The following is a 27,707-nucleotide window of genomic DNA, read 5'->3' as shown; positions in this document are numbered from 1 at the left end:
TCAAATCCTTTGGGTTTTCAGCTGCCTGAAATATTTTTAGGTGTCTGTATCACTTAGTCCACAGTCGTGTTGGATTAAAACTGTTTGGGCCATCCTGACCCTTACTCAAGCTTATCATTCCCAAGCTCATCCTAATTACTTAGATGACACATTCACGGCCCCTACAGAAAGTCCTTAATAGTGGAGGCCTGCCAGCATCCCCTATCCTATGAGTTGGACCTAGTGAGCTTTTGCTGAGCATTGATTTCTGCCAAAATACTCTCGTGGAGCTCTCTTGGGCAAAATGGTCCCTCTAAGAGAGCGGGCATCATTAAAACTTTGGAGACAGAGGCACAAGGTGCATATGTAATATTTAACATTAAAAACCAATATTGGTTCAGTTGCTTGCATGTCACTACTCGTAGTGTGTAGAAAGAAAATGAAGACCTGTCAGCACCTCCACAAGGATGAAACTGGGAATGTAGAAAGAAGAGATAACTCTGTCACATCTTTAGAAGTCCATGAGCTTGCAGTTTCTTTCCTAAGAAAGGAGCAAGCCTTGCTTTTCATCTCTGTCTTAAGAGTGGTGACTTTTGCCTGTATGTTCTCTTGCAGTTTTGGCAGGGAGCTTTGCCAGGCCAAGCTGGATCTTCCCAAGAGTGAGTATTCCTTTATGTGAGCATCCAAAGCCGGTGCTTCTGCTGTTTCCTCTAGGCTGCCTGACAAGCACCGTTAGCTATTACAGGATTTATAAAATGCTATGATAATGTCGTCTTTGCTCTCAGAGAGATTCACTGATTGTGGATCTGAGACTTTAGGCCTATGGCTGAAGACAAACTGAGTCATGAGAGAATTTTAAATAGATAAACCCTTATGTCTTCATGTGGTACCTTCAACATGGATTACACCCCTTTAATAATATGTCCCATGACTCAAGCAGCCTAATATGGGTTATTTTAGGGAGCTGGTGAATCTAGCAGCCTGATAGAGGCGAGGCTGCTGCATTATCCGTGCCCCCAAGTTCAACCAGCAGTGAGACTGAGCATGTATTCCTGGTAGGTGTGCACACAAATGTGCATATACATTGCACATACACACATGGCTGGTCACACAGAACTGCATAGACAGTGCTCAGCACTCACAGATACAAACAGCCCCAGCAGCCTCATCTTGTACCCCTCTCTGGCTAATGAGGGTGGAAGTGTGTTAGTGGGAAATACATCTGCACTGTGGATCCGTCCAGTAGCTGTCCTGGTGTCCCTTGTGCCCCTGTGTGCTGGCACCCAGACGGGTGAGCCCCTGAGCCCACAGCCCCACTCCAGTTGCTGATGCAAGCCTCTCTCACTCGCACAGACGTGTGTGCGTGTGTGTGCATGAACACACACACGCTGTGAATCTCTCCAGTGACTGGGCTTAGATACACAGTCCACCTAGTAGCTGGATCTTCACTTTCCCTAGTTTGCTCCCACAGAGATAAACACACACACAAACTCCTCTGTCAGTCAATTTCCAGACTCCACAGTCTCTCTGCCCTTTGGCCTGAACCTCTTGGTCCCTCTGAAGGCATCCTTGTTCCTGGAGGCACAGGCGGCTGGCTCCCAAGCCTCTTGCTGGGCAGTCTGGCTTGATAATCATTAATGATCACACCCTTGGTTGCTGCTGGCACTCCTGGAACAAACACACCCACACCTCGTGCAGGAAAGCCATTAGAAATAGAATTTAGTGAGAAGATAGGACAGACTGCACTGAGAAGGTGCAGGGCACTGACAAGACAACTGTACCGACCTTCTTACATGTGATAAGTCATATTCTCCCTGAACAGCCCCATAATAAATCAAACCTGGACAATGGGGCAGATGGCTCTCCCGTGGCAGCCCTGGGAGGGGCCAGGGCAGGGGCTCTGTTTCTCTGATGGTGTTACTGGGGCTCCCTTACCCCGGTGTGGAGATGAGCCTTTTGATAGGCTGATCCTGATCCGTTCACCAGTGATGGCTCTGGGTGTAGTTGCGTCAAGAGTATTATTCAGGTTGCTCCACCGGCCATTGTTGCTCTGTGCTGTTTGTTTGTATGGGGGCACGCTTTTTATCGCGTGACCTAAGAGGAGCAATTTAAGCCAGCTTAAGGACGAGCAGCTGGAAGGGTAAATGTTCTTCACTCAAGCCACGTGTTCCTGCTGTCGTGCTATTGCTAATGTTTGTGGAGCAGATCAGGAAACATACTACTAAAATATCTTGTAGGGAAAAATGGCTAGTAGAAGAATAGAAGCCATTACAGAAATAAAAAGTAGATTTTATGCCTTTAGCTTGGAAGTGAATGAGGAAACATCAACCTGAGAGGTTCTTTTAGAAACTTGAAGTATCTGCCACCCCTGATGTCAGATATGTCTCCAGATCCTGATTTTTCTTGCAGTGGTGTTGAAAAGGAGCTGAGCTGTCTTGAAAGCTAGCTTCAGTTGTGGGTACTGAGCATCTCTGAATCTGGGCCTAGAAGTCTGAGGGGCATCTGGCCCAGATGTTTATCCACTTGCATAAATTTAAATCTATCTGTGGTGGAAAGGAAAGGATAAATGAATGGGCACCAGTGTATTAACAGGCTGATGAGGATCTCTGAATAATAAGTCTGCGGGGAGAACCTGGAAGGAAATCTTCGGTCCAGTCCTGGCCCCTTAATGTTTTTGGAGTCTTTCTCCACGACCCTCTCTTGCCCATACAGAAAGATAATCTCCCAGAGACGTTTATGCCAGTTCCTCCCTCAGGAGAAATACTTGATCAAATCTGTGCAAACAGTTGGTCAAAAATCTTTTTTTGTGTGTTTTGTTTTGGATTTTTGTTAACCATCTCTCTTTGTGTACTTCTGTAGCGTGAAACCTTTTTCTCAACAACCTTATGCTGTACAGCCTCCACTGCCATTACCAGGTAGGTAAGGAAATGTAGCTCTTTGCTTTGAAATTATATTCCAACTTCAAACATAGCCAACACTTTAGAAGTTTTGAAATTAATTTTTAAAGATAATATTTCTATTTATTTAAACATTTCAGTGAGCCCCAAGTTAATTTTTGTATGATTTCCCCTTATCGCCCATTCCCATCCTTTTACCAAGAGAGCTGAAGCTTTAAAATTTTGTTTTATTTTGAAAAACATTTTTTTCCCATTTTAGGTTAATTGTTTTGGGGTTTCTTTTCCTTCTGGCTCAGCAGAAAATAAAAGTTTACGTATCTACTGTTCTTCCACCATGCTGCATGTACTAAAACACTGGTTTCCATTCTAACGTGATTGCCTTTCCAATTTCTTGTTAAGTGGAACAACTGATGTCTTCCTTCTCAGTTTCCCCATTTCGAGAGATCAGTGGTCGTGTTAATGACGATGCTTCGTTCTGATACTAAAGCAGTTTATTTCACTGCTCATTTAGGTCTCAGTCTAGGTCCTATTAAAGTTGCTGAACATGTTTTCTCTGGTGTCAAAATCAGGTAAATTGTCTTTTATATCATTAACAACTCTGACAGTGCTGTCTTAGAAGAGGGTAACTGAACAAGCCATTTAGAGGACAGGTAGAGTGAGGACCTTTTGAATGGTTTTGTTACATGATGACTGAAGTCATAAGAAAGTGTAATTAGCTAGCTTTGACAACAGGTGCTCTACTGGAAAGCTGTTACCAACTTTTCTCTTTCTAAATTCTGTTATATAAATCCTGTGTGCTTAGGGTTTGAGTCTCCTGCTGGCCTCTCGCCTTCCCCATCAGCACCAGCTTGGCAAGGACGAAGGGTTGCTAGCTCCAAACTTTGGATGTTAGAATTCTCTGCATTCTTGGAACAACAACAAGACCAAGACACAGTAAGACACACACCTGACTTCCACCCCTTATTAATTTTTGGTCTTCAGGTAGCTCCTGTTCATCATGGATACGTTATACTACTATACGTGCATGGAAATACTTGCTTTGTTGCTCTGCTGAGAATAGAAAGCCCTCTTTGGGAAACGCAAGATATCCTTCTCTTAGAGGATAGAATTGCCTATAGCAATGTAGCCAGCTCTGTGCCGTGTGCTTCTGGCCTCCTTTTCCATGGTCATGGGTGTTCACATGCTCAAAGCACTGAGGCCATAAGGCAGTGGTGCAGCCCCTGCCGGGCTATCTAGCTGTCCTGTTCAGCCTTGGAGGACAGACACAGAATCGGATCATAGCAAGGTCACATGAAGCCACATATTTCTCTGGTGTGCTGTGAACTTAAATCTGGGGGCAACTGGGATGAATTTGCATCGGTGTGTTTCCATGGTGCCACCTATAAAATGGAAGTGGAAGACTTGCCTGTCTCGCTCAACCTTGTGATACTGCATCTTGAGAGACACAGGGGTGATGGGCCAGTTACATTTCTTCTGTCTGAGATAGGAAAGTGCAGAAAAGATGATAGTATTTGGCTGGTACCTTGCTGTGGGATTTCAGGCAGCTTTTCGTAGGACAGGAGCATTAATGTTTGACTGAGTGACCTGTGACCGGTAACACTGTATCTCAGGTTATTTTAGGCTATATAGCAGAAGCGTGAGGCAGTAGTTTGGGAGTGAATATAGGAAAAACCCCAAAAATAATGTTTCAGAAGAAGCAAGAAGCGTTGGATGTATTGACAGGAAAGAAGGAACAGCATGAGCTGGTATTGGCAGAGATATTTCTGCTGATACTTCTGCTCTTTCAGAAAGTGCTATCAAATCTTCAGCAACTTCCAGCAGTCTTCTGTGAAGAGCCATGCATGTTCAGTATGTACTGAGTGGTACTGAACGATGTCCTAATTCCATGTTTTTCCTCTTCTTGCAGTATAACAAACACCTGTTTGTGCACATTGGGCAGTCAAGCCCCAGCTACAATGACCCCTACCTCGAGGCAGTGGATATCCGGCAGATCTATGACAAGTTCCCTGAGAAAAAAGGGGGCCTGAAGGAGCTCTTTGAAAGGGGGCCAGCTAATGCCTTCTTCCTTGTCAAATTCTGGGTAAGGGAAGGACCCTTTGTAGGGTACCTCTTCGCTATAAACTTCTCACTTTAAAAGCAGTGGCCTTGCTAGCTGTTAGAAGACTGCTGCCTCCCAACAATTTTTCCCTGTGCAGGCCACTTAGTACAGGCACAGCTGTCACTGGAGACCTTCCCTTGAGTGCACAAGGCACTCCTGGCCTGGAGCAAGATGTGTCTTTCACAATGTCATCTTGTAGAGTTGTTCTTGACCAGCGTCTGGAGATTTTATTTGCTAATGGTGACTTGGGCCCTTTAAAATTTTTATTTGTGTATGAGAGAAGAATTCAGAGAAAATTATTCTCTGCGTGCTCTTATGTGTTCACGTCTCTCCGTGTTGAGTAACTTCTTAGTCAGAGGCAACATTTTTCCATCTCTTCTTCTATCTCATTAGCTGCATTTTGTGTTATTCAAGTACTAATAATTTACAGATGCATATGTACTGCAGGCACAAGGACAGACAAAAGATAAGGAGACATATAATTAAATTGGATTATGCTGATAATCTATTACTGAAATGACTTCTGGTAAGTTGACAGAAATCAGCCTGGCAAAAGCCTCCTCACTCAATTTGGATTTTTGTGAGTTAGCTGATATTTGCAAAAACTGTGCCATTGTGCTTCAGGGTACAAACAAAATAGTTTTGGCCATCGATATTATCATATGTATTACAAAATTAAGAATAATAGCAGCTTGGGGCAGTTGCATGCTAGATGGCTGAGGGAATGTGTAATGGGATTTGGAGCCTTTCACCTTGAGTTTGCCACTTAAAATTCAACCCCAGGTCAGGAGTGAGATGATGAGAAATGAACTTTCATAGCTCATACGTACATTAAAAAGCCTCTTAGCTGGAAAGCTCCTCTTTCAGGAGAAGGGAGAGTTAACTTAAGTGCCTTGAGATACAGCTTCCCAGCTGTCCCAAGCCTAGCCTTTCCAGAAGCTCGTTGGAGAATGTTGGCTGGGAATCTGCCCAAGTGTCTGGTGCTTAGAGCATTAGTTGCTGGTGGTTCTTGGAGACACATAATTTTGCTACCCACAGACTCTGTGCTACTGAGCTGGGCCCCTCGTGGGATTAGCCTGTGTCAGGGTACAACGGCCTGCTTGGGAAGGGTGAAACAAAAAGTGAAAGACCAGCCCTGTTCTGGGTGGAAGCGAAATACTTGGGAGAAGCAGCAGCACCTTGCTGAGAAGGGTGTCCTTTGGTAAAATCTGGGTAGTGATGGCCCTACTGGGAGCTGTCTGGAAAAGGAAACAGAAGTCTGATGCGACAAAAGAAAGGAGAAAGAGTGAGAGGGGGATAGCTTCTAAGAAATGGTCCTTGGAGCTGAGAGCTTCTTCCTGCTTGGGGTAAGGATCCCGGGAAACTTCATGCCGAGGCAAAGAGCACCGGCTTCTGTGTAGTGTCATTCTGAAGTGCTTTGTGGAAATCTCAGGAAACAAAAGGAAGAGATCAGAGGGAGAAGTTATGTAGAGAGAAAAAAAACCTTTGAATTCCTTGACTTAAGGAGAGAGAAATCAGAATGAAATTGTGATCTAGTACAACTCTGATTTTATTTATCAAAACCTTTGGTGTGCTTTTGTGCTTATGTGGTTGGGTTTGGGGATTGTGTTTGGTTTTTAATAGCAGAAGGATAAATGTGGCGTATGCATCATGTCTGACCAGCCTCAGTTAGGCTTTTGAAGGATTTACATGGTGGGATGTTTGACTCTTTCTGGGCCCATGTGAGGTGCCTGGTGTTCAGAGGGTATCAGCTCGCTGAAATTGGGTTTGCATAGACTTTAACATAGGATTTGAAACACCTTTACTCCAATATATGTGTATATATGTATATATGTATATATGATGTCCTGGGGCTCTGCATCTATACACTTATAATGACAGTGATATTTCTGGGCTTGGTTTAATATTTTGACTTTCTGGGGTTTTGGTTTTTTTTGGTACCATTGCATTGTTTAATCCCATTTGGAGTTAATATCAGGTTTAGTGAAACGCTACGGGCTGTCAAAGTTAAGTCATTGATTGAATGTGAGCTTCTCAGACTTTTAAGAAGTAAGTAATTTGATCTTGTATTTGTTTCTCAGTGTAGAGAGTAGTAGGGGATGAAAACACCATTCCTGATGCTATATTCTGGATGAGAAAAGATTGGGGCACTTTTCTGATTTGCACTGTTTCACAAGAGTACTTAAATTATTCCTGTTGTAAGATTTCAGCTAGGATCTCTAAGGCAATTTAAGTAAAGCAATTAAAAAAAAAAACCAAAAGTTTTGTTCCAGAAAATTTGGACTGTTTTTTAGGAAGACTACAAGTCTTTTTGTTGCAAAACTTCGTGTTCAACGTGCCTGAAATATTGTGTTAATGCAGTCTTATACTTCAAGCATGTGAGCCATGCCTGTAATGACTGTGCTACGTGTCATGGGACTTCCCGAGTTCGGTGTATTGCAATAGAAGTGTGTGGTGCAAACCCACCCCCCCACCCCCCCCAAACACTTTTCATAGGTAAGGCAATGTGTTTTTAAAAAAAGTTTAATAGAAGAAAACTAGATTTCAGCTGAGATTCTTACACCCCTCTGTATTTTCATGCCTCTGTAAGAGTATATGCTAGGGTGCTCTGGACAGCTATACAAATGTACTGTTGATGTCCAGAGATATGTTGGGTAAAGCAATTACTACACTGTTGAATTTCTAGCATCATTTTAGGACGAAAGTATTATCCAAAAGCAGATTACTGATAACCTTAAACTTGGTGAGTAGAGTTAAATACTTGAAGGGGGTATCTTGAGACACGAAGATATGATTGATTTTTCAGAGATTCTGAATTGAAGTGGTGGTTGCAGGTGACAAAGACTTAAAAAATCAAGGCATTTGTTAAGTTGGTTTTGTATATATGTAGTTTTAGGCTTGAAGTACCCAAGCCAGAAACCTGCTGTTACTGCACTAAGCAGTGAATATAGCAGATGATCTCTTGTGCACCTCTAAACACCGGGGTTGGGGTTTCTTGACATCACTGATAGCACTTAAGATCTAGTGTGACTGAGAAAGAGATGTTCATGTTTGTTCAATGGTACTTTAAATTATTTATACACTAGCTAAAAGTTGATTAGTTTGAAACATAAGCAGTGTTTGCAATTCTTCCTTGATTTTGGCATTGGGAGTTTGGTACAATGAACTAACTCTTGGGCTTGGATTGGCAGGTCGCGTATGACATCTGTGTGACATTTCTCTGTGCTCCAAGTGCATTCTAGCACACGACAATGAATGTGAGACGTTAGCCTCCCGACACATGGGCAGTGACAGCTCTGCTCTTTTCCAGTGTAATATTATCTCTGCCACCTGTTAACTTGGTTCTCTCCATGAACTCCTCCTATATGCATTGTTATTAATAGTTTGGGGAAGAGGCGTTTTCAGGGCTTTGCACATTAGTAGAATGGTGCACTTGCATCTTAAAGCTTTCAGAAGTCGTGAGACTCTGGGTGGAAGGTGGAAGGAAAATGACAAACCAGGAATTCAGGGCAAGCAGTACTTTGTCCAGAGCAGCCCTCTGCAGAGGGCTGGATCAGGGGAATTGCTCAGGAGACCTTTTCTGCCAATGTTGAATATATGTAGTAATTTCTTCTCGGTGACAGGCGAGCTGAACAGTCAAATTGCTGAGTGTTTTCCTTCCAGTAAATGAATGACACTTTTGTGGAAGGGTCTGAAGGGGTGGGCCAGAGACTGCTGTCCTACACTTGGCTTCTATCCTGTGCCAAGCAGATCCAGTCAAAACAGCAGCAATGCAAATTCCGCTCAGCACCCTGTCCTGACCACTGTATGCCTTCAATCCTGACCTGGCAGAAACCGCCTGGAGAGCAAGGAGATGGCAATTTGGTCTCCATGTCCATTCTGTCCTTGGCACTCCTTCTGAGGCAGCAAACAAGGCAGCAGCCAGCAACAGAGATTTTTTTTTATTGTCTTTGCACACTTTTTCTGAGAATGGATCTGACAGCCCATTCATTTCACCTGCAGTCACCAGCACCACCTCCTACCAGTTGCTACCGTACGTAAGGGGACACTGGCAGTGGCACTTCTTTCACCAAAGTTGTTCCGCAGTGTTCAACAGTACAGAGGTTGTTGGCAGCAAAAAGCAGATTGAAGGACTGAATTGCTGAGGGAATCTGTCTGCTGGGTGTCAAAATAACACAATCCTGGGCAGCTAGCTGGGTCACAGCTACCCATACTGTTGGCAAGGCCTTCTGCTATCTTTGGCTAGCTTGGAAACTCTTCCCTTCCCCTTTTCTTGGAGGCTGAAGCTGCAGTGGCACAAATTTTGGACTGATCTTCAAGAATTGTTCAGCATATGCCTTTCCATTGACCACATGGCACCTGTGTGCGAGATTTCAGCAAGCTATGGTTTCTCACGGCATTTAAGGCCATTTGGACTCCTGTCTAATCGTTGCTTTTCAAAGCCTCAGATAAGCTGAAGACTGATCCTCAAAGGTCACATTTCCTTCTGTGAAGAGTTTCAGAGAAATTTTGATTCACAGCCTCATCCTAGTGGGATTGAGGCCTTTCTCGGTTATCAGTTGTGAAATTCACTCCTTCCACCAAAGATCAGACAAAAATGTTGTCTTAGCATGTGGTTAGGACAGCGAACAATGCCAACTCTTCTGTGTTTCTTTCTTGGGGTTGCAGAAGCTGAGTGATGCACTCAAGCTCATCAGAGCTGTTTTCAGCAAAGCTGCTAAGAGACTCAGACAACCAATGTGATTTTTTTAAAAAAGTAATACTAGCTTGTTCAGGGTTATTATGCCCTTCCCTGAACAAATCTCTTCTCCCTAGAAATCTTGTCTTGTAGGTATTTAAAAATTCTGCTTACTTCTGTGGAAAGAAGGAAATCTCGGATCTTTCTCCCATAACAGACAGATCAGCTCTCTTGCATGCAATATGCAGATCTCTGAGATGTGCTAGATCAGAGATACCTCAGTGATTGTAGTTTCAGCATATTTGGAAGTCATCAGGCAAGCTATGGGCAAGTGTGTCACCTGCACTGCACTGAGCTTGCATGGTAAGTTGGATGCACCCCAGACACATCAGATTGCCGTTATGCTAGAGTGTGCACAGCTTTTTGCAGCTAGAGCTTCTTGGACAGAGAGCAAGAACCCTGACTTTGTCAGATAAAGTAATGTAGTCCAGTTGGTGGCTCATAACTCAGATTTAGCTTGTAATATGCCTCATCTATTTGATCTCCTACCTTTGCCTTTGAAGAGACGGAGAACAGCTGTTTGAGTGCTGGACACCACCCAGCTAGCTGAACGCTGCTGCTGTCCCTGCGGCAGTCCCAGCCTGTGGCTAGCAGGGACCTGGGGAGCAAGGCAGCTCAGGCCATTGGCTACAGACTTCCCTAAATCCTGACTGTGTTTCCTTTGGCTGCCTAGGCTGGGGTAAGGAACGTATTCAAGAGTTGTCGCACTTGTTGGATGTACTAGAGCATTTGCCAGTGAAGAGCTGAGGCACCTAGGGTTCTAGTCTCCAGGTCAGAATCGCATTCAGTTATGTATTCAGCATTCCCAGAGTATAAAGTGAAGACTAGCCTTCCTATCTGATGAAGTGCTGGGAAGATGAATTTCCTCTAAGTCATAGTCACTGCTATTCCCTTGCATCTTTGAGGGATGGAAGGTACTGGACAGAGTAAAGCAGACCTTTCTTTGCTCACCTTGGGTGCTCACCCCAGGACTGGGTGTGCTTTGGCCACAAGGGTTTCTCTAGAGAAAGAAACTCTGAAAGTAAAGAGTGAAGTCCTTTCCCCAAAGCAGCAATGTGGTTTCTAGTCCTGCTGACCTAGGTGTTTTGAAGGGGTCACAGGAATCTAGGCATGGAGGCCCTAGCGGTTTTAGATGTTAAGTTAAAAGCAGTTCTTTTGGCCATTCAAGACCCCATGATGTCCAGTATGATACAGCCCTGGTGCATTCCCCAGAAGTTTAACTGCATCCATTAGTGATTTACCTCAGTGCCCAGTTATTATTTAGAAGCTATTTTCTAGGTCTAAGGTCATGGCAGGTAACAGTGTTCTTGCTCAATTTTCTGCCTTGATTCCCTTCAGGAGGTAACCATCTCTACAGCAGGAAAAGCTAACAGATTTGAGTTCCATTCCTGAGCAGTTCTTTGGTCATGTATTCATGTACATCATTGCCATTTTCAGTTTATATGAATAAACTAGGTTGCGAATTATTCAAGAGCAGATATGTGTGTGCTAAGTAAACTCTGATATGGGGGCAGTAATTAACTTCGATGAGTGGCTTGGAACCAGCAGATGTAAGTAAATAAGCTGTAGCTGTAGTGCTATCAGTACCTGTCTGAGGTGCTGAGCTCCGTTTTCCTGCTGAGGTGAACTGGAGCCCTCAGCTAGCTGCTGCTGTCATTCCCTGGAGATGCTGAAATTCCACGTATGTATGTTTATGGGCTGAGGTTTTCAGAGGTGACAGAAGGAAGTGGGTGTGCAGCTCTCGTTGACTGACCAACCTTAGACGTGTCTGACAGTCCTAGCCCATAATATGGGACATGCTTTAGAACAAAGTAAAGTGGCAAAGTCAGTGTCAGGGAGTTCCAACATGACCCGGTTGCTTCACTGCAACAGGCCTTCCAGGAACATGATTGTACATAATCGCAGTGAATGGCAATGGCTGCTTAATTCAAACAGTATTACCATAATTTTATCTACTGCCAAATAGTTTGATGTTGATTAATTATATGTTAACTAGCTGTGAAATTCTAGTCTGGTCTTTTGATGGGAGACTTGCCAAATTGTGGAGGCACCTAGAGTGGCTTCTTAGGGCTAGTGAAGCTCTCCTCATGAAGTGGAACTAGCACCTTTCTGTTTTGCCTCATTGACTGCACTTACCTTTTAATTTGCCATTAAGAGTTCAGGGGAATGTAACCATAACTTTACTAGTGAGACCCTGAGAATACTTGTCTTCTGCAGTGAGAGCCTCTGCTGTGTTTATGTAGCAGTGGTCTGACCAAGCTTCTGTAGCCTTGACCTTTTGTTCTTTTGACTCAGTGGGACAATTTCTTTGGGAAAGCAGAATTGGGTCCATATGTTGTTTTTATCGCCCCAAAGAGAAATAGCTGAACAATATTGTGAAGGACTCCTGTTTTAATTACTCTTTGGAGAAGGGAAGTAGTTAATCTTTATTCAGATAGCTGGAGGATGGGTCAAATAAACACTACAGTTAGTTGCATTGATGTGTAAATGACTTACAGTAACACAACAAAAATCAACCAGAATAGAGTGGCATTGCTGCTCTCTAATACATGTGCATTTTGTGGTGCAAACAAAATAGCTGCATAACTAGAGTGGGGAAAATTTGATAGCAAGGATTTCAGCATGACCATAATAATTAATTTGGCAGCCTGAGTTATGATTAAGTCGTAATGCCTGAGCCCTGTTCCTATTAATACCTGTGCTACTAGGTTAAAGCTAGCCTGGATTTGCCCACATCTGCTACTGCAGTGTGGACAAACCATTGGAATATAACACGGCGTTACAGTCGTTTAGGTGGTCATGACAATGTAAAAGCTTCCACTCTTCCTCCAGCTGCTGTTTCTAAGACATGTGCAATAGTTATTGCTACCTCAGTGGTGCAAATGTGAATGATGTAAAATGATTTTTAAAAAAAGTTTTAAATCCAGATTGGTTTACCGATACGTTTTCATATGTGTGCCCAAACCTGTTTTCAGCTCAGTGAAGAGACAGAAAATTATGGGGGCAAAAAGGGATAAGTTGTTAAAGAAGTCAGGAACCTATTCAGAATAGCTGGATAAATTGTTTTGTGAAGCTATCTTCTGAGGAGAAGCAAACATGAGAATAAGGTAATTGCCAGCTTTGTATGACTATCTCCTGATAAATCAGAGGATGCCTTTGAATATATAATATGCAGGAGATGACAAATTTAGGAAAACATAATGGAATGAGTGCACAGCTAGTGTAAACTGGTGTGAATGTATTACGCATGTGGGGCTAAGCGTAGTCACAAGGGCTGAAGATCTGTCACTACTTCAGAGGGAGGGATTCTACTTAAAAGGGGGAATCATAGAGGAGACAAGACATTATGGTAAACGGACTTTATTTCATCCATAATCTGTGGTGAAGATGGCACAACTGTTAAGGATTTTTGTAGAAACTGTGTGAAACAACACAGTCCTTTTGAAGAGTGATTTGTGATCGTGTATCTAAATATTGTGCTGTTATGCTCTCCCTTAAGAGTGGAGTCAGCCGAGTAAAAGCTGTACGTCTGTCCCTAATGCTGTCAGCATTGATGCGAACATCAGGGCATTCTGTCATCTTGCCTGGTCTGAATCTTTGTCCCAGTAGAATTGTCCGAATGCTACAACTGCTGGTCTAGGAGATAGCCCAGGAGGTGCATTGCCTGCTTCACTTCATGAAAAACTTGTCCTAAATCTGTCTTTCACTTGCTTCTGAGTTTGTACTTGGAAAAAACAATCATGGTAATTTGATTTTATTGGTTTGTTTGCTTGGATCTTCTGTGGCATCATGTATCTAATGCAGATGGTAGTTTTTCTTTAGGTGGAAATATGTGTGCACAATGGCACAGTGGCAGGAATGCCCCAGTGTTGTGCTAATGGAACCAAATTTTCTGAAATAAATGGGAGGATGGTTTACTTTATTTTCTTTACCATCTCCTCTCCACACAGCTGAAGTGGTGAGTTAACAGCCATGGAAATTGGATTGAATGGAAATACTGGACATTATTACATGGCTGCTTTTCCTGCTGGTGCTTTTGGCATCAATGTTGGAAAAATGGTGACTTCTTCTGTGGCAATAACCCTTTGTGATGAGAGCTTCTGGTGAGTGTTGTGGTACAGAGATGGCCCAGCTCAGCTGTCTAGGGGCAGAACTTGTAACTTGAAAGGAATGACCACAAAGCGTGGCTTCTAGCAAGTTACTCAAACGCAGCATTCACTAGAAGAAGTAGTCCTGCCTTCTGCTTTCCCTGTTGCTGCCCATCCTCCCAACACGTTCTTTGCCTTGAACATACACAGGTGCTTCTGAATCAGCTCAGGGAACTGATTCCACTGAGAACTAACTGAGCGGTTCCTCAGTGAGTCTTGCAATAGAGCTACAGAAACATTTGTGTCGGCACAGGAGGAATGGGGAGGCACAGACTGCTCTGGGACAGTGAGGCTGCTCTGTCTTGGTGTCAGGACCAGCCTGGTGTGATCAAACCACAACTCTGAGGTGCAATTTCCCAAGAGGCTCAAGCCAACCTGACTCACGTTGTCCTATCAAACCAGGCAGTCTTTGTGTCCTTGGCTTCTGTGTGTCCCACCTCTCCCAGCCCCTGTAGCTTTGTGGAGATCCACATGAGCTTTCTTGTCTGACTGAAAACTAATCCACCAAACCCACAACAAAATTTGTTTTGGCTGGGATCAGCCCTCTCATCTGGCTAACCAGAGTCCTACAATTGCTAATGATGGCTCAAAGGCAGCAGTAAGTTTGTGTGGCTACAGATGGGGGGAGGAGGCTGGATTGGCACTTTCTAGATTGACTTAAACCTCTTGTGAAATTGCTACTCAAGAGAAGTGAAAAGCATTATCTCATGGCAGAGAAGAAGAGAGTGTTTCGTATGGCAAAGAAAAGGGGGATTCATTATTGAGGTGGTCCGGTTCCAAGGCTGGCGTTGCTTGTCCTAAGCACTGCTCTAGAGCTTGAATAAAAAACCTTCACTGACATTGGCTGAGAAAACCATGGTAGAATGGGATCTAACGCAGTCCTGTCCACGCTGCACCACTGTAGCAGGAGTACACTTCCTTCAGTTCCTGCTTCCCTTGGTTCAGCAGGAAGGATAGAATAGTCTGAAGTAGCCTGTGGGCACTGACCATGGCTCTGCTGCTGATGTGAGCTGGCACCTGGGCTTGTGGAGCACAGGGAAGCTCGCTCTGCCCTTTCGGTTTTGACAGGGGTGAAGCTGAGCTGGCCATTCCCACCGCCAGTTGTGTTTTCAGAGCCTCGGGGAAACTGCTTCTTCCTTTCATAAGCGCGGTTTGAATGACCCCTGGTGGAAGCTTCAGACAACCGGGATTTCTAGGAGTGGGGTCCCAACGTGAGGCTTCAGTTGGGCAATGTTAGGCACCCACATGTGAAAACTGGCTGCTAATGGGGGTGGGGTTGTGTTCAGGTGGAGCTGGGCTGGATCCATCAGCAACCTACATTCCTTACGCGCATCTTGTCTGCTTACATTCTTCATATCATAGTACCTGAGCCTAATGTGTGTGTGTACTCACACATTCCTCCATTCCTTCTCTCTGCTCTGTCTCTTTCCCTTACCTACATACGCAGGGTGGAAAAGCTTTATTACAGTTGCTGTACCCTCATTTTTCCTCCTTAGTGCCTGTCTGTTGCATTGCCCTGTCTCTCCACTGCCCTCCTGTCTGCTCTCCACGCGCTGTGTGAGTACCTCCATGCTGTCCTACACTGTGCAGTTACGGTAAATACCAGCAAAGGCAAGGAGCTGTGTCATGTTTTTAATGTTCAGAGGTTATTCCACCACATTTCCCCAATGTGTATGCAAATCCCTACCACCACTTTGTGAAGAAGGAACTGGATTTTAGTGCATAATCTTCATATTTCCCCTGCTTGCTTGATTGGACACTCCAATATCTTACAAACTTGGCTACACAACCTAGGTGAAAAACCACCACAACCATCCATTGATAATGATATATTTCTTGCCTTTTTTTTTTTTTTTTTTAGGCTGATTTGAACACCAATATTGAAGATGAATCCAGGTCTTTCTATGGCGTTTCCAGCCAATATGAGAGCCCAGAAAACATGGTCATTACGTGTTCCACCAAAGTGTGTTCCTTTGGAAAGCAGGTGGTGGAGAAAGTGGAGGTAAGCGCAGATACCAGGGTGCAAAGTTCTCTCTGGCTGCTGTTTTGTCACTTCAAGTATTTGCATCCTGTGTGTATCTCGAGGCAAAATATATCCTATGCTTGTTGTCAGGGGGATGGATGCCAGAGATTATTATTTCTGAGACCTGCAGGTGTGAGATTGCTCCAGCCTGCAACATGGCCTTGTCTCAGGATTTCATTGAAGGTCTGGTAGTGTTTGCTATTTTTTCCTTAAATCTTAGTTTCTGAAGACATGTGAATATGTAAGATTCTCAACTCTGGTGATTCTTTCAGGGTTTTTTGGGAGCAAAGAAAAGCTAGGAAACCTGGACCTTTGTTTTGCAGTCCAGAAAGGTGAAAACAAACAGGCAACACTTTGCTCTCATCCGTGTTTTTAAACAGATCATTTATAGAGTAGAGCCATTAATTACTAGACTGTTAATAATTTACAGAATATAGTCTTACGGTTTTATGGGGTTTATCTTAGTGCTTGTACACTTACAGCTCAAGCAACAGTGGAGCTGCATAATTATGCATATATTTGGTGTTGGAGAAATTCTTTCTGATGCCAATTCAGCTGCCAAGAGAGCTGCTCTGAGCTGCTTCCTGCTGCTGTTTTTTGCAAGGAGCCTTTACGTGCAGGAGGAGCAGTAATGTGCAGAACACCAGGTGTTCTCATGTAAGCAGTCAGGTCAGACTACATCCTTCCCCAAGACCTGTCTTCAGTCAGATGACAGACGTGCCTGAAATCTGGCTATGCATTTGCATGATGGGATAGATAGGCCAAAGAGGTGTCATGGTGCATAGGAAAGGAGACCAAGCTCCTGGGGTGAAAGGAGGTAACAGGAATTTAAAGGTCTCCTGTGAAATGACAGAATCCAACCTCAATTTATGTTCAAAAGAAGATGAAGTACACAGGAGCCAAGATGTGAATGTGAATCCCTCTGTGTAACACGGGCCAGACCCTCTCCTAAGGGGAAGCGGAGATACTCCGTTCTCTTGCACAGGTAGTCCTTTCCAGCTCTGAAGCATCCTGAGCATACAATTACCATCATTACTAGGAGCTTCCTGGTCCTGCTAAACTAGTAGTTTTTAACTTTTCAGTTTATTCACACCTAGCATTTCTGCAGTAGAGATGCAGATCATGCTATAGTACAGCTGACAGTTGGTCTGCTCCTCTTAGTTACTCTTCACAGCACCTTGGCATTTTGCTGCTCATGAGCTGGAACCCACTGTTTTAAAGAAAAAAGAAATCAAGCTGAAGAAATTAAGAGGCCTTGAGGAGACTGATCTGGGTGCAAAGTACTGTAGAGGAATGATTAATCGGCTCATTACTGTTAGTAAAATGACTTGAAAATGCCATCGTAATTTTTCTATTCTGAATCCCTTTACGTGTTTAATGCTGCTCACGTGGGAACATCAGCTCCATGCGCCTCTTTTGTGTTTTGCATTGCAGACAGAGTATGCACACTACGAAAACGGACACTATTCCTATCGCATTCACCGTTCCCCTCTCTGCGAATACATGATAAACTTCATTCATAAACTCAAGCACCTTCCTGAGAAGTATATGATGAACAGTGTGCTGGAGAACTTTACTATCTTACAGGTGGGACTTTCAACTGTTTTCGTTGGAGCTTGGAAACATGTAAGCCCCATGCAGGAGTTCAGTGTTGCGAGTCAAAGCAGATTTCCTTTTACAGCTCAGTATCTAATTGAACTTAGTATCTCTCACATGTATTATACCTCAGGACCATTTATGGAGCTCTAGAGATAGTAACTCACGCAGACAAGCAGCAGGGAAGAATTCGAGAGACCTGAGTAAGAGAGAGAAAAAAGGAAAGATAAAGGGAGGAGAAGGATGCAAAAGTCAGTGAAGGAAATGCTTATTCCACTATTGGGCAAATGTTGAGGTCCTTTCTATGCCCTAGACCTTTTTGCAAGGTAAAAAACCCAAGAGCACTGTTAAGTGGCTATATAATTTTGTCGTGGGGAGTTCTTTACGGACCAGGTAGGGGGGGGAAAAAAAGTTGTTTCCTCATGACCAGCCTGAACCTGGAAAAAAAATGGAGGCATTTAAAGGAAGGGGCATGTTGGAGAAGCTCTGTGACACTTTCATGGATTGCTGCAATCTTTAGGTAGGGCAGTGCTAGAAGGCTATAGGTTTGCATTAGTGACTGTTATATACCAGGAACCTTTCCAGGCTCAGGTGCAGCCTAAATTTGGGAAGAGGGCAAAGACAGCTTAGAAGGTGGATTTTCCTACTGGACTGAGTTCTGTGCTCGCCTCTACAAGATGCGTCACAGATCTTCACCCAGAGAACATGAGGCTGGGTAAGCAGAAGAGATGCTAGCAGCTGTATGAAAGAATGGAAATCAAGTGGTCTTCGTTCCATTCTCTGGAGATCTTGTGGAACTTCAGGCAACTCATTTCACTGCTCTGTGGCTCAGGTACCTCAGCGCTAAAACACAATGTTAATAATATACCTCACAGGACTTTAGGAGGCTTTACTCTTTTGTGTTTGTACTAAGGTCTTTAGCATCTGGAAGAAAAAAGGAGTATAAATGCTAAGAGGTTTGGTTTTTTTTTAATGTGAGCAAAAGTGTGAAGGGTGCAGGGACAGAGAGATGGAAGGCTGTATGTAATCCATGCTGAGGAGCACTGACTGCTTTCTGCATGTTTCATTCCTTAGGCCAGCGCTTGCTATAAATTCCACGAACGAAGTTTTCATATAGTTATACTTCTACTGGGGTATAAAATATATAAAACATAAAAACATGTTATGTTTCTAGTAATCTCATGTCTTACCTCCTGTCACAGAGAGGCAGGTCTCATGTGGGTGCTGGCACAGCCTTTAATACGCTGCCTTGCAGTCCTGCTCCCTGAGCAGCAAGCTGAGCATTTCCCACCCCATACTCCCCACTGGGGAGCTGAAAAATGGTCACGCCTAATGCAAGGCATGCTGCTAGTCCTCAGTCTTCACTAGCAAAATCTGAGGCGAGTATTTATTTTTTTTTCTAGACTCTTTCATGAGTTTAGATACCCCTAATCTCACAAGCATATTTTATCTTGCTTTGCACGTTGCTCTGGATCTAGCCCTCCCAAGATTTCAGAGCCCATTTTTCAGACAAGGCTCTGATGCCTGGATGTGTGTAACTCACAACAGCCTGCAGAAGAAAGGGGAAGGGTTAGTACAGCTGCAAACGCAAGCAATGAAGTAAGAAAAGAAAACAGAATAGACCAAAATCAGGCTGCTAAAATTAATAAGCAAGTTTGAAAACAGCTATTTTCTTTGTTTGCACAAGAACAGTTGGGGCTTTTGTACAGTTCAAGCCTCCAGCTGGTATGTTTTGCTTCTGCAGTTGAGATGGTGCTACTGCTGATAAAAATGCATCTCCTCCAGCAGTAGAGAACTGCTTGAAGCTTCAGCTATGGCACAAATTCAGGTGACAAGAATGTGCAAAGTCGTGCAGTGACAGAGAGAGGGAAGCTGAGCTAGAAGCTCAGGGTGCAACATTTTGCTTGTTCCTGCCACGTAGTGTAGGCAGTGCATGCTTCTGAAACTAGGACACAATGGAGCCAAACCTACAAGTCTCCTGTAAAATGAGTTATACTCTATAATCCTCATGGTCTGTGTCTACCACTGACAGGCAGGAGCAGATGGAGGGAAAGAACTGTTCATGGCTGTGATGCATCAACATACATGAGCAGGAGTGGATGTGCCACAGGAGGTGGTTTCTCTGTACCCAACAAACAAAGCAAAAAGGGATTTTCTGTGAAACACCTCTCAGCTGAAATCTGCAACACTACACGTGGGGGGTAGAGGACCTAACGGATCTGCATCCACATAGGTGGTCTCTGCTTGGTCACAGCTTTGTTTTCTACACCATGGACTCTGCTCACCCCGCTATCTCTTCACTGCATTGTAGTCCTGATGTTTGAAAGTGCTTTGCTTGGCTGTGTGGGCACACAGACTAGGTATTGTGGTGACCAAGTGTATCATTCCTGGTCTTCTCTGGTTTTGCCTATTCCTGACTTTCTGCTGTATGTTAAATGTGTTGGAATATGTAAGCAGTGAAACAGCAGTTGCCATCTCAGCTTCTTCTCCTTTTCTGTCTAGGTTGTGACAAACAGGGACACACAGGAGACTTTGCTGTGCATAGCATATGTTTTTGAGGTGTCAACTAGTGACCACGGGGCCCAGCATCACATCTACCGGCTGGTGAAGGACTAGAGACTCTCTGCCCTGAGTCGTCCATGGGATGCATGTTTAAGAAAAAAGCCTGTGCTTGAACAACCCCTGCCCCCTCACACCAAACTGAAAAATAAACTGCAGATATTGTGTATTTTCAGAAAAGCACCTCTGAGCCGTTTTGATTGACAGGTTCAAATAAGGTTGTATCTTCAGGTTTGTGCCAATGGGGAAAAAGACTTTGAGTCAAAGAAACAGGCAAATAACTGCTTGAGAGTTTCACCACAAACAGCACCCTCTAGAATGTATTTCCCACAGAGCACACACAGGGTGTGATCATACACATTAAAGGAGTGGTATCTGAGCATGCACGTAGGGCAGTGGCAGCAGCTTCCACGGGTTTGACCATATATGAATAGGTTTAAAATGTTCATGCTACCTCTGATCTGAGTGCGTGCGCTCATATACATTCATTCATAGGTCAACACGTGCACAGACATGCTTACCATACATTTATATAGATGTCAGACATCTGTGGACACGTGTGTGTATAGAGACTGCACATACAGCCAACGCACCTGCCTGTCTAGCTGTCTCCCGTAGCAGGTGTGCAGTCACAGGCTCCTTCAACCTTCCTCCTGTTAGAGGCTGGATGCTGTTTCCCCCTCTTTCATGCATGATAGTGAGAGACCAACTGTTCTTTTGCCTCATAAATGAAGTTATGCTTAGAAAATGTTAAATCACATTGTCTTGCCCAGCATTTTTCCTCCATGTACCAGGTCTGCTGACTTGACTGACTTAAAATGATTCTTGCTGCTTTTGCTTCTGTTCTCCCTGCACAGTTAGCACTGCTCTGGGAGCTAGACTCTGCTCTTTTCTTGCACACCAGCGGAATAATTGTTTACAGAGGTCAAATTTTTCCACTTGTTAGTTGCAGTGAGGTGCACAAGTATTACAAAGAATACCATTTGCCCAACAAATTGCAGGAAAAGGATGAGAGAGAATAGTGAAAAGAGGTTAGCTTTCCATGTTTCCAAGGTAATCAAACGCAGTCTCTCTGCTTTGCTTGTAAACTGAGGTTGTTTACTCGAGAGTCACTGAGAGGCAATAATCTTGGTCCCCACAATGCCGCTGATGTGGGGGAAGATGTAGCTATTCATGTTACTCTGAGGGAAGAGGTGGATTCCATGATGCTCCCTGGCAGCTACCGTACAGGCAATTCGTTGGGTGGCCAGGCACAGTCCCATGGCAGAGATCTGGGTATATGGTGTTACATCTCTTTCCGCAATGCAACACAACAGCTTAGGAAACACTCCTCACACGTACTTCAGACTTTTCCATCCCTGCATATTTGGCATAGAGAAAGGTATTCATGGGTAGTTGAGTAATCTGAGATACCATCAGAAATCAAGGGTTTATTAGAATGGCAGAAGGTAAGGGCTTCAGCCACACACAGATGAAATCTGACTTCTTTAAAGAACTTATGAGCTTATTGGTACTCCCTTCCATAGCCTTCTGCTGGTTAAAGGGCTCTGGATTCTATGAAGATACTGTACAACTGTTCACACAGCATATGTAGAAGCCTGCAGACTTACATATCTCCTCCAGCTTCCTAACGATCTTCCTGTCCTTTAAAAACTTTAGTTTCTGTATTTGAAGTTGCAAGTTGTACTCATTAACAAGGTATTCCAGGAGTCTTCTCACAGATTGATGATTTTGTTTCCTGCACATTTAAATCTCAATTCCCTTCAAAGTTTAAATCTTCCACACCTAGGAAATGTTCTTGCCATGTTTTATGGACTTGGATTAATTCTTTGAGTACTTGAATGTCTTAAGTTTCCATGGCTTTTTTACAAGTATTGTTTAATATTCCCCATCCTCTCACTGAAATTCATGAAAAATGCTCAGCCAGTCACCTTCCAGCATACCATCATCATCACTTCCAGTTGGTATATTAGACGGGGGTGGGGGTGGGTGGGGGGAGTGGGGAGGAGGAAAGATTCCCTTACTGGAACATTTTCTTTTAAAAATATAATCTTGTACTCAAGTATCTGCTCCAAACTCTTCCATTATACTGGGAGAAAGCACCGGCATCTTTCGAATCAACTCGTAGCTCTTTAACTTCCATGGGGTTCTCAGGTTCCTTAGCTTTTCCCCACAAGATGCTCTGGGCAATCTGCTGCTTTAGATGCGTGTTTCAACCATCTAGTTTTTCACTAGCTCTTCTTCTTGACTGCATTCACGGTCTTCCTTGTGTGTTTCATTAGCTGTGCTTTCTCTTATCCAGCTTTAAACAAATCCTGGTAAACACTGAACTTAGCTAGATAATGGTAGCTTCAACCACTCCGTGCAGTACTTCTGAGGAAGAGTCTGCTGATGGCTTGGGATCATCGTTATTTTACTTTGAAGCTGCTATTGAGAACAGTTGTTCTTTGCTAGCTGGTAAGTGTAGAGAAACATGCAGCATTTTCCTCGATGACTTAAATCCTTAGTATTCCACTGGCTTGTTGTGAGCTGATAGTATTGAGTTTCTTTCTTTAAACTGCTTTCCAGAGTCAGTGTAAAACTTATTCAAGCCTAGAATGCTGCCACTAGGTTTGTAATAGTTTATGACTTTAGGATTCAATATAATCTTTTCTGACTGTGATGCAGCTGGGTGAGTTGTTCCCTCACAAGGAATTAATATTCACGAAACAATAAAGAATGAATTATTAAAATTTAACTTATAAATTGAGTGAGTTAGACAAGTTTATTATGGTAAAATTTTGACATGGCACTCCCTAAAAATGTTTGTCTGAAGCGTGAGTTCGCATTGGTGTGGCTGTCAGCAGTTAGATGAAAAGCAAATGACTAAGATGACCTTTTAACAAAGATGACACATGACTGTGTTAACTGAGGCAAGGGTGTGTACTGAGAAAGATGAGTATGGACCCATTCTCTTCTAACCTCACCAGTGGTCTGAAGGAGGGAGAAAGCAGCAAGGTAAATTCATCTGCGGATAGCACTAAAGGAGATTTTGGCAAGCGGAGGGTGTACAGGGAACTTGTGCGACTTGAACAGCATTGAAACACTAGGCTTGAACTGGGAGAATAAATCTAAAAATTATTTGGAATATTATTTAAAATGTCCTTAAAAGAACAGGAGAAAGATGTCAAATGAAAGGTAAATATCAGAAAGGTAATCAGTGTCTGAGAGGTGCATAGTCAGAACATGATCCAAAACGGGACAGCGCGTTGGACCTAACTGTCAAAGGACAGATGCACAAATACAAAACTTCGGTGGCAGAGGTGAACGTGAGAGTCTGATGAAAATCTAACGGTGCTACCCACTCAACGACATGGAGACCTCCGCTGCAGGATGAAGACTTTGCTGTCCGTGGAAGAGGCGATGCCAGGCCCTACAGAGGGTGCTTTATTTGGCCTAGCACGTGAGGAATCCTGAGGATTTCCATTTCAGCAGAGATTTCAAACAGAAGACCAGAATATAGTCTACTTGTAAAGCCCTACTGAATGTGCTTCATGTAAGGGTACAATTTTGGAACAGAATAGAGTGGCTGCAGTTGGAAGGGGCCTGCAAAGATCATTAGTCCAACTGCCTGACCACCTCAGGGCTGACCAAAAGTCAAAGCATGTTAGTAAGGGCCTTGTCCAAATGCCTCTGAAACACCGACAGGCGTGGGGCATCGACCACCCCTCTAGGAAGCTGTTGCAGTGTCTGACCACCCTCTCGGTAAAGAAATGCTTCCTAATGTCCAGTCTGAACCTCCCCTGACACAGCTTTGGACCATTCCCATGCATCCTGTCACTGGATCCCAAGGAGAAGAGACCATCACTGCCCTCTCCACTTCCCCTCCTCAGGAAGCCGTAGAGAGCAAGGAGCTCACCCCTCAGCCTCCTTTTCTCCAAACTAGACAAACCCAGAGTCCTTGGCCGCTCCTCACAGGACATTCTTTCCAGCCCTTCCACCAGCTTCGTTGCCCTCCTCTGGATGCAGTCCAGGACCTGCACATCCTTCTTAAATTGTGGGGCCCCGGACTGCACACACCACTTGAGGTGAGGCCGCACCAACGCTGAACACAGCGGGACAGTCACCTCTCTTGCCCGGCTGGTGATGCTGTTTGATGCACCCCAGGGTGCTGTTTGCCCCCCTGGCTGCCAGGGCACCCTGCTGCCTCACGCTGAGCCTGCTGCCGGCCAGCACCCCCAGGTCCTTCTGCAGGGCTGCGCTCCAGCCACTCCTCTCCCACCTTATCCTTGTGCTCAGCGTTACTTCATCCCAGGTGCAGAATCCAGAATTTTTTCTTGTTAAATTTCATGCCATGGATGATCGCCCAATGCTGCAATGTATCCAGATCCCTCTGCAAGGCTTCTTGTCCCTCCAGAGAGTCAACAGCACCTCCCAGTTTAGCATCTTCAGCAAACTGGCTAATGTCAACTCCTGCAACCAGATCACTGATGAAAATATGGAGGAGAATTGGCTCTAGAATGGACCCCTGAAGGACTTGGCTAGTGACTGGCCACCAGCCAGAGGTAGCCCCATTCAGCACAACCCTCTGAGCTCTACCCTTGAGCCAGTTCTTCACCCAGCGCACTGTGGACCTGCTCATGTTGCAGTATCAAAAGCCTTACTAGAAAAACTACAGCCACTGCCTTCCCTTCATCCACTAGGTGGGTGACTTTATTGTAGAAGGATATCAATTAAGTTAGACAGGAGTTGCCCTTTGTGAATTTGTTCACTGTGCCTGATGATTGTATTGCTCTTTAAATGCCTTTCAATAGCGCCCAATACGATCTCTGTAATTTTTCCAGGTACTGAGGTTAGACTAACAGGTCTGTAGTTTCCTGAGTCTTCGAAGCCTCACGCCCTTCTTGTAGATTGCAATAACACTGGCTAGCTTCCAGTCAGTGGGGACCTCCAATTTTTGTGCTCAGGTGAGGACACGCTGCACCAGGACTAGCCTTACAGCATCAGGCCCTGCACTGTTGGAGTCCCAGTGGGTCTGGACAACCAATTTGATGCAGAAGAGGATCTAAGTGAATGACTTGCTTGGTAAGCTATTGCACGTCAGTTGATCTGTTGTAACTGTCCAAGTGCAGGTTTCTATTTGCACGTAGGTGGTCCCCCACAGGGATGAGTCTTCACCAGACATTACTGTGCAGCAGCTGACATGCCGCTGTCTCTGCCATGCACACTGTACGTTGCTGCTCATGGCCTGTGTCTAGGTCATAACCTGTGCTTTGAAGCATGGGAAGGAAAGGATGCTGGGAAGCAGGATAGCAAAGATGATGCCATGAAGTCAAAGCTGGAGAAAGATGGTTTGGTTCTTAACATGGGAAAAGGGCTCCATTTATTTTTTATGTGTAGTGAAGTATTTTTCCCTGCAGTCTTGCAGACCTGTCACTCTCAGAGGTTGCTTTGAAGAAGTGTGCAGGGCTAGTGCTGTTAACCTTCACTGTGCAGGAGCTGGAAGTGGCAAGTAAAGGACAGAAGCACCCTTTGCACTATTATTAAGCAAAATTTACACCTTCATTCACGAAGTTCTGTTGTGGCTGCTCTCTCCAAGTCAAATAAATGCCTTCAGGAACTGACAACAGCAACATAGAGGCAGAGCTGCCAACAGCTTTCCGTGAGATCTGCATGGCTGGTAACCAGAATCAGTCAAGCCTGGGGAAAGACAAGCCAAGTACTTTAAACACGCAGAAAGCAGAACATCTTGAAATGCCTGCGGTTCTGCACCCGCGTATGAAAAATCCATGCAGGTGCAGTCCCGCACTTGCCCATCGGGTGTCATTGCTAGCCACAGCAAGGTGACCGAAACACCTGGGACAGAATTAGCTACTTCTCTGTAAACCAGCCAGCCCCCACAGTTGGCCGTGTAGGTATGAACAGGACCAGCTGGCTACAGCCCCTTACCAGTGCATGCACCCACCTATTTCAGCCCTATGCAATTTCCTTCCTGATCTCTGAGCCACGTGTGGACAAATCAAATAAAATCTCACCAATGAGAAAAAAGACTGACTGTTGGGAATAGTATTTTTGGCCAACACAGACATTTGAAATGGAAGCCCAGACAAGCAAGGGCAGTGTTTAGTCCTGAGCTATGGAAAATTGCTTGTGATGTATGTTGGTACTCTTCTGCAAACATGAGCCTGGTGCCATGCATGCCTTCACTGCAGGTTTACACTGGTACAGCAGACCCCACAGAGTAGTCTCTGAAGGAGATGAGCCCTAGAAATCTATTTAGTCCATCAGCTGATGATGAATAAAACCACATTAGCACAGTTTTAAGATGTTATTGAAGCAATGAATACAAGCCAACAGGCTGAAGAACAGATTAAATCCTAGGACAGTTGATTTAGGGACACTCATGCAGGTCTGGTTTTCACTTTGTAGCAATGAAAGCCTTTGCTCTGTCCCTTTCTGCTCTTGTTCTTGGAGTTCACAGCTCCTTGGTCAATAACCAGGGTCAGAAAGAGACATTTACCTACCTTTCAAACTTGGAGAAACCAACAGAAAATTTGTGTGACTGGGAGAGTTCACTTTTATGGAGGCTATCAGATGAAGAGGATTTAATAAAGCTGTGAGTCAAAAGGAGTACTGGAAATTTTGATTTGGACTAGAAGGCTTCTGTCCCCTTGCAGACTGGGTGAGATCCATGCAAAAATACCTCAAAGACTGACAGGACTACAGATCTCTGTCCCCAAGGCTTCCTTTCTTGGAATTTCACCAGAAGGAACCAGACAGTACATCAGAACTAAGAGCCAGCTGCAATTTTGCTGAAAATAAAGGAAAGCAAACAGTAAAAAGGAGCTTATGGTAAAAAAGAGCTAGCTTAGTTTCAAGAGGAAAGGCTAAATTCAACTGTACACAACCAACAATAAATGAAGATACCAGAGTGTCTTACAAGTGTAATTTCTGTTGGGGCAGTAATATTAGAAATATTAACCTTTAGCCTATAAAAACTTGCTGTAAAATCAAAGGACAAAACAGCAAAAGCTGATTCCCTTGATCACTTTGCAGCTGCAACACTGAGGCATTAGAAGATAAAGTGACAAAACAGGGTTCTAAATATACATACTTTCTTTACAAGAAAGCAGCTCAGAAGTTTCCATTCAGCTGTGGCTCCTTTCTTTTCTAACCCACACAGTTCAGTTTATCAGCCATCAATTGTGCAGCTACATCTGCTTGTGCAATCATGTCAAACTCGATTACCAAAATTATTCCACTTCAAGATAGTCTTCTGAGATAAGACACAACAGACCATGGGTCTGAGCAACACAGAATTAGGTAAGACAGGAGCCCTCCCTTCATCTTCACTTCAAAGCCAAAAGAAACACTTCAGGTAAGACAAGTTCATTTGAATTAATTCATTTATCTGTGATGAGGGGGTGGGAATGTCTTAAGCTGATGTTGCCAACAAAGAAAACATGTAGATAGGCCTGGAGGCAGAGATTGAATTTAAATCTCTACTTCAACATCTAGACCCAAGGATCATTATTTCCTTGAGTATTACATACACACTTTAGCCTCTGGTGCAATGGTTTCCCTGTGATTTTTTTTGTCCCCATTATTCAGCTGATTTTTGACATCTTGGACCAGATGAAGGAGCTGAAGAACTTGAGTGGTGACAGCAACGAATAAGAACTAATTCAGA

General features: G+C 44.1%; 1 protein-coding gene across 5 annotated transcripts in view; it reads left to right on the top strand.

Moving 5' to 3' along the window:
• TEAD4 (TEA domain transcription factor 4) overlaps window positions 1-20,221 on the top strand; it is a 57,268-nt gene extending 37,047 nt beyond the window's left edge. For 4 of the 5 annotated variants that reach the window (XM_055711142.1, XM_055711140.1, XM_055711138.1 and 1 more), the window contains 7 exons: window positions 595-638; window positions 2,839-2,894; window positions 3,679-3,809; window positions 4,783-4,956; window positions 15,722-15,862; window positions 17,318-17,470; window positions 19,982-20,221. In XM_055711142.1, the coding sequence (XP_055567117.1) occupies window positions 595-638; window positions 2,839-2,894; window positions 3,679-3,809; window positions 4,783-4,956; window positions 15,722-15,862; window positions 17,318-17,470; window positions 19,982-20,095 (813 nt within the window). In that variant the 3' untranslated portion in view covers window positions 20,096-20,221. The other variant, XM_055711139.1, reaches the window with a different exon arrangement.
• Window positions 20,222-27,707: the final 7,486 nt, after the last annotated feature.

This window comes from Falco cherrug, chromosome 5, assembly GCF_023634085.1.
Source record: "Falco cherrug isolate bFalChe1 chromosome 5, bFalChe1.pri, whole genome shotgun sequence".
NCBI classification, from domain to species: Eukaryota; Metazoa; Chordata; class Aves; order Falconiformes; family Falconidae; genus Falco; species Falco cherrug.
This window is presented reverse-complemented; position numbering and strand designations above follow the sequence as displayed.